The 13,626-nt window shown below is 36.5% G+C and overlaps 2 protein-coding genes across 3 annotated transcripts; one reads left to right on the top strand and one right to left on the bottom strand.

Moving 5' to 3' along the window:
• Positions 1-860: 860 nt before the first annotated feature.
• Positions 861-2,818, bottom strand: LOC119067452 (phenazine biosynthesis-like domain-containing protein 1). Its single transcript, XM_037170437.1, has 5 exons — positions 2,482-2,818; positions 1,697-2,237; positions 1,529-1,632; positions 1,310-1,465; positions 861-1,238 (listed from the first exon to the last, which is right to left on the bottom strand). The coding sequence occupies exons 1-5, from the start codon at positions 2,575-2,577 to the stop codon at positions 1,212-1,214; spliced, it is 924 nt and encodes a 307-aa protein (XP_037026332.1). The 5' UTR covers positions 2,578-2,818; the 3' UTR covers positions 861-1,211.
• A 1,657-nt stretch (positions 2,819-4,475) lies between these two features.
• LOC119067451 (CLIP domain-containing serine protease 2-like) lies at positions 4,476-10,192 on the top strand. Of its 2 annotated transcripts, none has more exons than XM_037170436.1 (6): positions 4,476-4,487; positions 9,038-9,110; positions 9,164-9,248; positions 9,433-9,698; positions 9,754-9,901; positions 9,969-10,192. In XM_037170436.1, exons 2-6 carry the CDS (start codon positions 9,086-9,088, stop codon positions 10,135-10,137), a joined length of 693 nt encoding a protein of 230 aa, XP_037026331.1. In that variant the 5' UTR covers positions 4,476-4,487; positions 9,038-9,085; the 3' UTR covers positions 10,138-10,192. The 2 variants fall into 2 exon arrangements, with proteins under 2 accessions (XP_037026331.1, XP_037026330.1); XM_037170435.1 differs by lacking the exon at positions 4,476-4,487 and adding an exon at positions 4,971-5,120 and having other exon boundaries at positions 8,829-9,110.
• Positions 10,193-13,626: the final 3,434 nt, after the last annotated feature.

The following is a 13,626-nucleotide window of genomic DNA, read 5'->3' as shown; positions in this document are numbered from 1 at the left end:
CGTTGGCAAAAGTTGAAAATAAAATACGCACATAAATATACACACGGTACGGGTGTGTATACTTATATAAATATATTGATATTTACATTCACACATAACTTGGGTGACACAACGAGGGGTGTAAAGGTGAAATAACATTTATTTATATAACTTTTGGCATATGCTTCCTGGACATGCTGCAGACGAAATCATATCGAAATACTCGACCTCACTATATACGGGAGGTTATCGTACCTCATTAAAGTTTATCTCCAGCTAGAGAATGTGCAACACGGTTTACACCATCTAATAGGACTTTGCTGTAGGTCGTAGACAGTATTGTTTGAGAGCGAATAAGATTTCAGGTTTCCCTATCTATATTGGTTTTGATGACAACTCGTTCACCTAAAAAAAACGAATTAGGTTTGAACTGCAAAAAAATGGGGCTTCGTGTGTACCCTCTTTAGCCGCATGTATCGACGTTAAGGAGACCTAAAATTCAAATATTTTTATTTTGGCCCAGTTGACCGTTGATGTCGGCCAACACACTGCAAACCAAGCACTAGAACAGATTTTTTTGAACGGTCATTTGACCCCATATTTTGGGGTTGCAGTGGGAAATTTTGACTAATACGTCGAGCAGAGGTCCCTTGTTGTACAATGCGTTGGTTAGGTCTCGTTCGCGTATCATTCACAATAATTGATAAAATGACACATTTTGTATAAGGAAAATGTCACTTTGTGGGTTATTGTGGATGACGCGGCACGAAATTCCTCAACACCATTGAATTCGTTGAATTAGCTTAGGGAACAAAAAAAGGAAGGGGAAAATTTTTCTCTATAAAAAGAAACGTCTGAATTAACAAGTTTAATTCGACTGATTAAAGTCTGCATCTAACATTTATCGCCAGACCGTCAGACAATCGTTATCGCATATTACATTCCCATTTATTTCTAATCTTATCTCACAAATGTTCCGCAATAGAGAGATTGACTCTTAAGTGATGTAAAATATCATTTTGCTGAATTTTTCAGCTCAAACATGTACACATACAACATTGTGACATGTGCTGGTAATATTTTCGATCATTATTTGTGATCCAATGGGAAGAGGTGAAACACAGCATTTAGTGCGCCAGTTATTGTAGTACTTCATTTATTTATTTTTTGACACATCCTTGTAAAAAAGGCGCATGTAGCTTCCCTTAAAGGCTCATTTAGACCGAATCCAGTCAAACTGTGATATCTCCTCGCACCACCTTAGATGCCATGTTTAAATATGAAATATTGAATATAAAACTGAAGGAATTAACGAAACGTAAGAACTTACAAGTTTCGATAAGCCCTCGAGGCGCACTCTTCCCGGCTCGTGCAATTTACACCACACCAATCCTGATCGCTTAGAGCATTGTTTTCCGAGCAGCTCATTCCGTTTATATTCGTCTGACCAATAAGCGGCTAAAACGGTATGAGCTGATCCAGTAACCTTTCAATGTGAGCGTTTATGGAATCAGTACAGAACATGTCATCCATCGAGATATGTACTTACTGGATCTTCGTTCAAGCCAACCCATGGAGCGAAGTAACGCGAATAAAAGTCAATATCGCCGGATCCCTTCACTGTAACAATGATACCAAGAACCAAGTTGTTGCCTGCAAACATTTAGTGTTTGGAAGCTGAATAAAAATTCACAAGAAAAGTACTCCAACCGAATACCTATGACGTTAATGAGTTCGATGAAATTCGGATTCAGTTTTAAGAGAGTGGAACTGCTGACACTACTTTCTTCCACGTCTCCACGTAATCGAATCAGCAGCTTTTTCGTTAACGGCGAATAATAAACACAACTTATTTCATCCACATCCAATGAACCCATCAAGTGGCTGAGCAGTAGCGGTAAGCATTCAAGCTGTGAAACGGTAATTGGACTGGAAGGTGCCAATGGAAAATCAAGACTAATTCGATCGCTTGACCAGTTCATCGTCGCTGTTAATGTTCCTTTACTTTTCGTCTCAAATTCCAGTGTTGTGTCGGCGCCAGTCTGTCGCTCTGACTGCATTGTTTCGAATAAAGTCCGTGCCGTTGCGAGTGTCGCATGGCCACATAGAGGAACCTCGACATCGGGAGTGAACCATCTAAGTATCAGTTTGTGATCGTCATGTGGATCCGTTTCGGTCCAGCCTCTGGACACAAACGCCGTTTCGCTTAAGTTTAGCTCGGCTGCAAGCTTCTGTTTTACTTCGTCGGGCAGTGAATCCTGTTTTTTGTTTTGTTCAGGAATTATTGGAAATTCTGAAATCGAGGTGTTAAATGTTGACTTCATTCAGAATTTGAATGACGACAACATTCAACTACCTGAAGAGCCGCAAGCTTTTTAAATCGTTTCCCAAATATTCATCATCATTTTTTATACAAAATTTAATGATTTTCTCGCAACATTAAAACAAATTGCAAAAACTATCACAACTCAAAGGGCATACATTCACTAAAGATCGACTTACATCCGATGGAAGTACAACTACAGCCGCTTGATTGCCAGTAAATGCTTCGTTGGGTACACAGAATGCGTCGACAATTGCGAATGGAAAAGAAGACATCGTTCCGGATTGTGTTTTACTCGGCAGCGGACATCAACAGCAAAATACAAATTAAATGCTCAATGAACGAAACATTAGGTCTTCTTGCTGTAGAACGTCTGTTTTATACTTAAGCAACACAACAACAATGAACGCAATCTAATCTTATCAATGTAACTGTAGCTGTGGTTCAGCTGAAATAAGTTTCGTTACAAACTTAAGTGAATCGCATTTTTGTTGTACAACTCGCAACCACAACCAGATAAAGATTATGCACGACTAACTTATCGTTTTCTTGGTGACACATGATTGTTTAAACTTATCTAGAACTTATAAAGTTTGTTGGTCTGATTGAACAACGCGCTAATTATAATTTTCAGCTGCATGCGTTGTTTGACGTATGCATTTTGTTCGTTCGTTTACGTGTAATTATGTAAAGTGTGAAAATATATTTGACGCTTGAGAATATTTTTGCAGCGTTGAACAATAAGTACCATATGTGCTGAGCGTCGATTCTCGTAAATTCGTAACTCGACAGTTGCCGAGGCAGCTCTCTAGCAATATCACACCTGAATTTACGAGAATCGACGCTCAGTACATATGGTACTTATTGTTACACGTGCAAAAATATTCTCAAGCTTCAAATATATTTGCGAATTTCATTACGTATTCTTTATATGCACTTACAGACAAAAATCCTGGATTAGATTTAAATCTTTTTCGGATTACATATAGGACCAAATTTATTTTTGGATTGAAATCTAATTTTTCCAAAGATTACTTGCATTTAATCTTTCGAAAATAATCTGTCGATGGATTAGATCGAAATCTTCCAAGAGATTTCAATTTTTTTTATTTTGAAATTAAAAAATTTTTCCAAAATTTATTTGAATATTGGAGTAAGACTTATTTGTTTTATTTATTCTGAAATTGGAAATTTTATTTGTTTAATTGAAATTAAATGTTTTTTTTTTACTTACTATGATCAGGATTTGAACTCGTTCACCTCGGTATCTCCGTATCTCCAGTCCTGTACTTTACCACTGAGCTATTGGGTTCTTAATCTTAGCAAGATTATTTTCGAACCGTTGTTGCGGAGATTTTGCTCTTTCAAAGATTAAAAAATAATCTTCTGAACGAAACCTTTGTACCAACTGAGGTAACCATCATAGTAAACGAGTTCAAATCCTAATCGAAAGCAACATTTTTTTTTTTCATTTATCCAATTATTTAATTAACTATTATCATAAATCTGTATGAGCAACGATAAGGAAGTTGAGCCTGGCAAAACTATTGAAAAGTATCATAAGCGTATGGAAAATGTTATTGCTACTATCAATTTTAGCCATTTTAACCCGAAACGCAATCTATCGAAAGATTTAATTTTTGTAATCTTTGAAAAAAGATTGAAACGAAATCTTTCAAAATATTTAAAATATTCGTAATCTTTCCGTAGATTAAACATTTAATCCGACTTTTTTCTTGTGTATATGTGATAGGTATATGAATGTATTTATTACAAACACATAAATATATAATATATAATAAACACATAAGTGCACATAACAAATACATAATGAAATTCTCAAGGCACATTGAGTTATTTTAGGCCTCCAAATTTTGTAAACAATCGGTGTGATATTGCTAGAGAGCTGCCTTGCAGTTGCATTAAAATCAATGAAAGTATAGACCAGGTATGGCCTTTTCATACAACCAGGAGGACATAGCTATTAGTGATTTCATATAAACAAACTCACCACTCATGAGAGGTGAGTTTTTTTATATGAAATCCCTATGTCCTCCGTTCCATACAAAGTTTGACATTCGACCATACCTTGTGTTGATGTTCATTGTATAAAATCCCATAAGAACTGTCAAGTTACGAATTCTTAACGTTACGAACGTTACGTGTTGGTTAAAATCCAGATTAAGTGGAAGCCCACCACATTCCCGCATGTGATAGCATGTTTGGTGATGAAATGGTGTTGAAGTTTATTTTCATACGAAAATGAACTAACATTTCGATTATGATTCGCTGGAGATGTACGTATACAGAGGGATTCTTTTGAAAATCCACCTATCAAAATCGGACCCATTTCGTCTGGGATTGATATATACATGGTTTGAGAGGTCTTTGCCAGTAGACCTCAAAACAGGCCTCACACAGTCTCGAGCAACAACTGGTTGCTGGTGGAAGATTTCCGATGTTGGAAAAATAGTGTTATTTGTCCGAAATTTTAGGCCGTTATAAATGATGAGGTTTGACCTTGACCTTGAGGTTTGTCATTTCCTTATACAACTGTCGCCAGTCGCCATGGCCTGATGAGAAAGTGGTATTTTTGAACATAATTTCAATGCAAAACGTCGAAACACTTTTGCTGATAACACATGATGTTGCTGGTTCGGTTTCCAATTGTGATAACCTTTAAGCGCGTCTCTTCATCTGCAGCACATCTTTATTCAGTCATTCACAAAAATGTTTTGTGCGAACAGTGTGCTGTTCAGTGTATTTTTAGTCGCAATTTTTAGAATAGTTGATAGCGAAGTAAAGGAAGAATATCTTGGTAAGAAATTAAACGAGTAAAAATTGTTGTGTTAAATGTATCTATTAACTATCACACAGTCCATTCAAGGGCTAAGTTCCGGTTGTAAAAACTTTCCTACATATTTCCGGACTCCAGTAAATGCAGCAATTTGAGTGAAACTTAGCATGTGTTAGGAAATAGTATTTTTCGTACCAAGACAGGAAATGACGATTTTTTCAGCACCAGTCCTAAGTTTAGGATGTGTGCTGAAAAAATCGTCATTTCCTGTCGAGGTACGAACAACGTTTTGTGCATCGGACAACTGAAATAGACAAAACACATCAATTTACTTGAAAACAAACACACTTCACATTCACCATATTAAATTTAATCAATCGTATTTTGCGGTCACCCATCCAAGTACTAACCGTGCCCATTGATGCTTAAACCCGAGAATCCGACCGTCACCTATGTTGTGTTAACTTTGTTTGTTCTTAAACACGTTCTTATTTCGAAGCGTTGATATCACAATATAAATTCTGCAACTATATTATGCGGCACACAGCCTAATTCAAGTGCAGTTTTTTTTTTATAATTATGTACCTGCTGCAATATAACGAGCATTACACTTATGTACATAACACGAACGAGCGTAGCGAGTGTGTGTGTTGTTACGTACAGAAGTGTAATGAGAGTGTGTTGCAGTAGGTGTATATATTATTTTTTTATCACATACGCGCAGTGTTCGGATGTCAAAACTACTTACCTAGAAGAATAATTCAAAAAATACACTTCAGTTCTATGTTGTTGTCTCGTTTTCGGCAAGCCTCGGCTTCTTCGTGACAAGTGTGTAATATAGGTATAATCACAGAAGCGAGACCACGAAATAGTACTGATGGCATTTCAAAAATACTTTCTTTAAAGAACTGGTGGCCGAGTGGTTTAGATGACCGACTTGCGATTTGTTTTAATTTTATGATCCTGAGTTCAATTCACGGTGGGCACACAATTTTTTTTTTATTTCCTTTTTTCATTTACAATAAATTATCACAAATTGTTTTGGATTTAATACAATCACTGCACAATAAAACAAACAAGAAACATTAGAACAACCGTATATAGTTATAGCATGTCGTAAAACAATTTCAATCTGATTTAAGGCATTTGGAGTTTTCAATTCTATTGCTCACTAGATTGGTTTTAAACAAACACATGTACACAGACTCTATTCTTTCTTATATACTTAAAGTGAACCCGATTACTATGCTCTTAACACTTCACAATAACATTCGCTCATGTTAGAGATGTAGTTAGATCAGTGGATTGATCGTTGCTTTCGACGCAGAGAATCGGGGTCCGATTCTCGCTGGGGTCGATGATTTTGTATAAGTAAGCGAAACGCAGAGTTAAGTGAAACTCCCTAGAAGGTATAATAAAAATTTAGCTTCCTAGCCGCTAGTTCGCCTACTATTAAGGTATTAAGGAGTTTACATACAGATACATTATCAATCATCAAAGTTTGTATGAGAAATTTTTTTTTTCCATACAAACTTTGATGATTTTTCCGGACCACTAAAATGATTCTAAAAATTAAACAAAAAATATTTTTGAGGCGGTTTGAAATTGAAATTTTCAGACATACGGCAAAAAACCACTCTATTCACTGAATATACTATACACAAAGAATAATGGCATTGTTCGTTCCTGGACTCAATACAAATAGCACAACTTTAGGATAATTTTTGATCACAATCAGACTTTAACGCCGTTCGTTGAACTCGAAATTATGAAAAAATTGGTTAATTTTGGGCAACTTTTTACTTCGTGCAACTTCGTGGCCTGCAACACAATTTTTCTGAGATTTAGTTTACGTGGGATGATAGTGAGTGTGTCCAGCTACAACACCCCATAGTCGATTTCACGGAGACGTTCTGTTGCAGGCCAGCAGTACTGTGCGAAAATCTACCATACTTTCATTGTTTACTCCCAAACGTACAGTGGTACCGACTCGTGCTTATACTCTAATGATAGGTCTCTTAGAGGCGCACACTCGCACAACATTTCAACTTTTAAAAAATCGTCTACCTCGAGTTAATACTAAAAAAAGTGTTTTCCCTACCCTATGACATGTGCCTGCATTTTACCAATTTACACCAAGAGTACACAATTAATAAAAAAAATGAAACGATACGTATTGTCTAGAATTGAAAGGCGAATCCAACGTGCTATAGCTCGCCCGGATCGCCGAACCTTAGTATTGATTATCCCCAAAATTGGTTCAAGTTTTGGTGATATCACTCAACGTAAAGGCGGATTGTTCGATCCTGAGGAATTGATCCTTTACCGAAATGTAACGTAAAGGTAGTTTGTTCGATCTTAGGGAATTCATTCTATTAAGAAATGTAATGTAAAGGCGAATTGCTCGATACCTTTACGTTACATTTCGTAAAAGAATGAATTCCGTCTGTCCAACACTTCTATCTTGAGTAAATCAAATCCGATTTCAAAAAAAAAAAAAAATCCCTGAAAAGTAATTGAAATAGTGAGTCTAAGTTCGAAGATGGGTATATTCGGGTCCGCCCCTCGTGAGTTAAGGCCACCTAAGCGTTTTAAGTTCTTTTGGGCATATCTACGGCAAAAAGTTCAGAAAAAAAAATTTCATTGAAATCGGTTGAATAGACTGTGCGAGATAGGCTCTAAAGATTAATTATAACGTTAATTTGCGTATTTTCATTTGTAATTATTTTCCAAAACTGATAAATAATGTAGCTGGTCAGGTACATCTGTACGGTCAGCTATACCCTCGCTTACCTTATTGGTTTCCATGCATTGCTTAGGACCAGACCTTTATCAATGTTCATCAATTGACCTTGGTGCTGTTAAATAGTCAAACCTTCTCTGATTTTTCGTAGATGGAAATTATTTTCTTTGTCTATTAATTTTGAGTTTTGCCAATTAATTTTATGTCCTTTATTTCTGATTGTGTGCCTCGCTACTGCTGACTTGTTATATTCATGACGACGGACGTTGCCTTTGTGATCTTCTAATCTTTGGACGACTCTTTTTGATTCTCTGATGTATTGCAAGAATTACATGGTATATTGTATACCCCAGCTGGTTCATTTTTCTCTTTATCCATTAAGCATGTTTTGGACTTTTATGCCTGGTGTAAAGGTCACTTTCCATTTTAGCCTTTTTCTTAAGAATCCACCGACTTTGTTTGATATGTTTCCAATGTATGGCAGAGGGACCCAATGTTCTTCTAGTTCTTCTTCATTGGATGTGTTCATCGTTAAATTTTGTGTATTTCTTGGATTTATGGTTTGCAATGTGTTTGGTAAATTATTGTCTGGGTTATTGTTTTGTGTAGTTGGGTCAACAGTTGTGAATTTTGCTCTCATTCTTGCTATTATTGTCTTTATGAATTGCATTGGATAATTATTTTGCATTAAAACGTTCGTGATGTGGTCATCTTCAAGATGTATTGGACTGCAAATTTTGAAGGCACGTTTTTGTTTTTGTTTTATTTGGATGGTTATAGAAGGCCGAATAGAATGTTGCTGAAAAAAAAAATAAATTTGGGTCCTTGGACTAAGGTTGCTACTAGAGCCCTATGTGCAGCAAACGCTCCGACTGTTCTGATGGCTCGTTTTTAATTCACTCACAAAGTTATACATTTCATCTTTTTGTTTAGTTTTTCGAATGTTTTTTGTGTGATAAAAACCATATCGTCACTATTGCTTTCAGCTCGAAACTGTTCCGCTAATCAAGATTGTATTCCTGTGACAACTTGTACAACTCTCAACTATAATTTTACATCTTTATCTGAACGCGACCGTAGCCTATATTTAAGCTCGACCACATGTAACATAGCTGAGCAATGGATATGCTGTTCGAAACCTACATCCAAAACTGATGTTCCAGACATTGATGTCTGTGGCGAAAATTTAGTCGAGGAGAATATTTACGGTGGTCGCAATACCAGTATTCAAGATTACCGGTGGATGGCTTTACTGGAGTACGCGAGCCGTAAAAACTTGTCGATTGTTAGAGAATCATGTGACTTAATGTAATTTATTTAGCAAACACCTATCAGTGTGCTGGGTCGCTAATCAATAATCGTTATGTGCTAACGGCTGCACATTGTCTTGCCAAGAAAGATAAATTGTAAGTCAGATACGGACTACAGCCATTTGGATCTGTGGTAGTACGAACTTTTGAGATAGCTTAACCGTCATCCGATTTCCTCATTTTTTTTAATCATTTATTTTATCATTCCATAATAAACATTTCGCGGAATTCAGTCTCATGTTACAGACCAGACAATATGATTTTCATAATTTCGTTCTAGAACGCAAGTTCATCTTGGAAAATATTCCTCGAACGCTCATGAAAATTGTGTGGACGACGAATGTGTGCATCCAACAGTTACAGTCGGCATCGACGATGTAATCATTCACGAAAATTACACCGCTACGACGAAATTTAATGACATTGCACTTATTCGCCTATCTACCATAGTATACTACACAGACTTTATTAAACCGATTTGTTTACCGTCGACGGTAGGATTGATACCCAACGATGCAACACGTGAGATAAGTGGCTGGGGCAGAGGTTAGTCAGGTAATAAAAGATATTTCGTTCGAAATAAACCTGTTGATCATCGTAGGCGCCCAAAGTTCGGGCAAGCAAATGATTTATATTCCGCGCAACAATTTCACGGCTTGTGCCGAGAGAATGCACCGCCTTAGTACTACTATCCATGAAGAAACACAAATATGTGCTGGTGACATAGCAAACCGAGGAGCATGTGCTGGGCAAGTTTAATTTCCTTTGTTCCTGTCGGAAGAAGAATTGAAATAATCGAATTTCACTCAATTTCAGTGACTCAGGTGGCCCGTTGATGGCAGTGTCAAATAACACGTATGCAATTGAAGGCATCATATCATCAGGATACGATATTTGTGAGAAGGATAAAAATTACAGTTATCCGATCATATTCACAAAAGTGGCGGCCTTTGAGTCGTGGATAAAAAGGAAAATTCTTCCATAGGAAAAAGATTTATTGATTTCATTAGTTAGGCCTGCTCCGTGATGTTGTCCTTCGTCATAAGTTTTTTAAATAAATATTTCAATTGAAGAAATCTTGGTCGTATATGGCGTTAGAGAATTGTAATATTTTTGGAAACAACGAGAGTATCGCAACATCAAGATTCAATCTGATACTTCTTTTGTTTTAAGCTTTATGATTGTTTTGATAAAGGAACAACTGACCACTGTTTCGATCTGAGAGATGATTTAGGTGCATTTTTCAATGCTGTTCAAAAAAAACCACATCTCATCAGGCCATGGCGGCAGCGGCAAAGAAATGACCAACAACTAGAGGTAGTCATCACTTTATACACGTTATTTTTTAGTGAATCATTAGCGAAATGAAGAAATAAAGCTCTTCAAAATGCCTCATCACCAAAAAATTTACACTACGTGCTGAAGTACTGTAGCTATAGCCACTATAAGGCATACTGCACAGAAAAGCACATCAGAACGATGTGTAATTGTTTTGCTGTAAAATAGAACGCTAGCTCTAGAGATCTTCATTGATACCCTTGTCATGAAAAGTTAAATAGTTTCTCAAGTGAACGAGTAAATGGTGCATTAGGGTGGTTCAAAAAGCACTTCGTTCTACTTTTTTTAGGAATTCTGAAATGCCATGGCCAGAAGCTTACAAGATTGACACAATAAAATCAAAAATCGACCTCTTTTTGGGCTAGTGCAAAATCAAAATGTGAAAATGGTGCCAAATGTAGACGTCCCAAAATCGGAATTAAATTGACATTTTATTGAATTTTTTAAATTCTTGAATGGTCTTAATTCATTCACTAGAGTAGAGTCCAAAACAATAAAAATCAAAAACACACTTGGCGACATCCGACTCTCGAATGACAGTGCCCCAAAAAAATTTTTTTTTTTTTTCAGAGAAAAGTGACTTCGCCGAATTTATGATGTCGACAAGTGTGTTTTGAATTTGATTGTATATTTTGGACTCTAGTGAATGAATTAAGAGTGATATCGCCAAAACTTGAACCAATTTTGGTGAAAATGAATACCATGGTTCGGCGATCCGGGCAAGCTTTAGCTCGTTTGAATCGTCTTTCAATTCTGAGAAATAGGGATCTTTTACTTTTTCTGTTAGTTTCCCATTTTCGGAGTGAACTCGTGAAAGTAATAGCATGTCAATGGGTCGTGAAAACAGTTTTTCGGTGATAGCTCGAGATAGAAATCTTTCTAAAATGTGAAATGTTGTAGGAATATAGGCCTCTGGCAGACCTTCAAAACGAGTATATACATCGGTAAGGATAGTCACCCGTTCTGGACTTATGACTCAAAAAATGGTGAATGTTTGGACAGTGCTGCTGGCTTGCAACAGAACTTTTCCGCTGAACTGACTATAGGGTGTTGTAGCTGGACTTACCCTCTTTCGTTCCACGTATAATACACCCCAGAAAAATTGTGTTGCAAGCCACAAAGTTAGTCGAAGTAAAATGTCGCTCCAGTAGACCCATATTTTTCAGTGTTTTCAACTTGTTTTTGGTCTTCAAACAGACTGGAGCGATGGGAATGAAATAAACTAAATCAAAATTACATGTTCAGCTCGAAATTGTCCTGAACCGAGTGATCATTGGCCTTGAAAATGTTGCTTTCCTCCTACTTCGTAGTAGGTGGAAAACCTCATTTCTTTGCCTTCACAAAATGAACAGAAACTCAATTGTTTGCACCGAATATGGGCTTATTGTAAAGCAGAGATGCGCATCGTTCATTTACAGTCAATAAATGGTCACCCAAGATGTAATTTGTACTTCACAAGAGGTCACGACCGTTCCCAGCTATGGAAAATGTGTCAAAAATCCAGTTTTTTTTTTTACAAAAAAAGTTGTTTTAAGAATACATAGCTTAAGACCTTAACTAAAAGTAGTTAAAATCTCCACAGAAAAAATATTTTTGTAAAAAAAACTGGATTTTTGACACATTTTCCATAGCTGGGAACGGTCGTGACCTCTTGTGACCTCATTACATCTTGGGTGACCATTTATTGACTGTAAATGAACGATGCGCATCTCTGCTTTACAATAAGCCCATATTCGGTGCAAACAATTGAGTTTCTGTTCATTTTGTGAAGTCAAAGAAATGAGGTTTTCCACCTACTACGAAGTAGGAGGAAAGCAACATTTTCAAGGCCAATGATCACTCGGTTCAGGACAATTTCGAGCTGAACATGTAATTTTGATTTAGTTTATTTCATTCCCATCGCTCCAGTCTGTTTGAAGACCAAAAACAAGTTGAAAACACTGAAAAATATGGGTCTACTGGAGCGACATTTTACTTCGACTAACTTTGTGGCTTGCAACACAATTTTTCTGGGGTGTATTATACGTGGAACGAAAGAGGGTAAGTCCAGCTACAACACCCTATAGTCAGTTCAGCGGAAAAGTTCTGTTGCAAGCCAGCAGCACTGTCCAAACATTCACCATTTTTTGAGTCATAAGTCCAGAACGGGTGGCTATCCTTACCGATGATTATACTCGTTTTGAAGGTCTGCCAGAGGCCTATATTCCTACAACATTTCACATTTTAGAAAGATTTCTATCTCGAGCTATCACCGAAAAACTGTTTTCACGACCCATTGACATGCTATTACTTTCACGAGTTCACTCCGAAAATGGGAAACTAACAGAAAAAGTAAAAGATCCCTATTTCTCAGAATTGAAAGACGATTCAAACGAGCTATAGCTTGCCCGGATCGCTGAGCCGTTGTTTTGAAATTGGTTCAAGTTTTGGCGATCTCACTCTTAAGACCATTCAAGAATTTACAGAATTCAATGAAATGTCAATTTAATTCCGTCTTTTTTTTTTAATTCATTTATTTTATCATTCCTTTATTATAATGTGGGGAATACTATAAGCATATGCGTCCAATTTTGAGACGTCTACATTTGGCACATTTAGATTTTGCACTAGCCCAAAAAGAGGTCGATTTTTGATTTTATTGTGTCAATCTTAGTTTCTGGTCATGATCTTTCGGAATTTCTGTGGTTACACAATAAAGTCGGTAAGAAAAAATTTGTATACAAATTTGAACCACCCTAATGCATTTTGAAGCCTCTGATTAAATACCACACAATCGAGAAAGTGATCCGATTTAAACCGAAATACTGAAGTAAAAAATATGCTCGTGGAACATCGAATTCAGTTAGCGTTTTAAAAATAAAGAAAAAATGTTCGGCGTCTGTAAACATAAAATTTTTTATTATCCTCAATACCAGCGGAAGTCGACATATTTTAGAGCACTTTTTTTCCTCTGCCGTTTTATTCTAAGTAATAAAATATTATTTTTCTGCCGCAATTTTGTAAAATGATTCCTTTCCATCGCATCGTGGAATTCATTCAGGAGTGAAATTTTTATTTCAATTTAACTGGTGAGTCGCATTTTTATGTTGTGTATGGGTTGAAGATTGATGTTTTTTCATTTAATGCGAAATTAAAA

This window comes from Bradysia coprophila, assembly GCF_014529535.1.
Source record: "Bradysia coprophila strain Holo2 chromosome X unlocalized genomic scaffold, BU_Bcop_v1 contig_12, whole genome shotgun sequence".
Classification (NCBI taxonomy): domain Eukaryota; kingdom Metazoa; phylum Arthropoda; class Insecta; order Diptera; family Sciaridae; genus Bradysia; species Bradysia coprophila.
Note: the sequence above shows the minus strand (reverse complement) of the source record. Positions and strands in the feature narration are given on the sequence as shown.

What these genes read in the sequence shown, in the direction of transcription:
- LOC119067452 (XM_037170437.1), bottom strand. Translation starts at nt 2,577, where the DNA reads ATGTCTTCTTTTCCATTCGCAATTGTCGACGCATTCTGTGTACCCAAC. An exon ending in TAGTTGTACTTCCATCGGAT is followed by an intron (nt 2,238 to 2,481) that starts GTAAGTCGATCT and finishes AACAAAAAACAG; the next exon opens with GATTCACTGCCCGACGAAGT. An exon ending in CGAACTCATTAACGTCATAG is followed by an intron (nt 1,633 to 1,696) that starts GTATTCGGTTGG and finishes AAATGTTTGCAG; the next exon opens with GCAACAACTTGGTTCTTGGT.
- LOC119067451 (XM_037170435.1), top strand. Translation starts at nt 5,033, where the DNA reads ATGTTTTGTGCGAACAGTGTGCTGTTCAGTGTATTTTTAGTCGCAATT. An exon ending in GATAAGTGGCTGGGGCAGAG is followed by an intron (nt 9,699 to 9,753) that starts GTTAGTCAGGTA and finishes TGATCATCGTAG; the next exon opens with GCGCCCAAAGTTCGGGCAAG. An exon ending in AACCGAGGAGCATGTGCTGG is followed by an intron (nt 9,902 to 9,968) that starts GCAAGTTTAATT and finishes ACTCAATTTCAG; the next exon opens with TGACTCAGGTGGCCCGTTGA.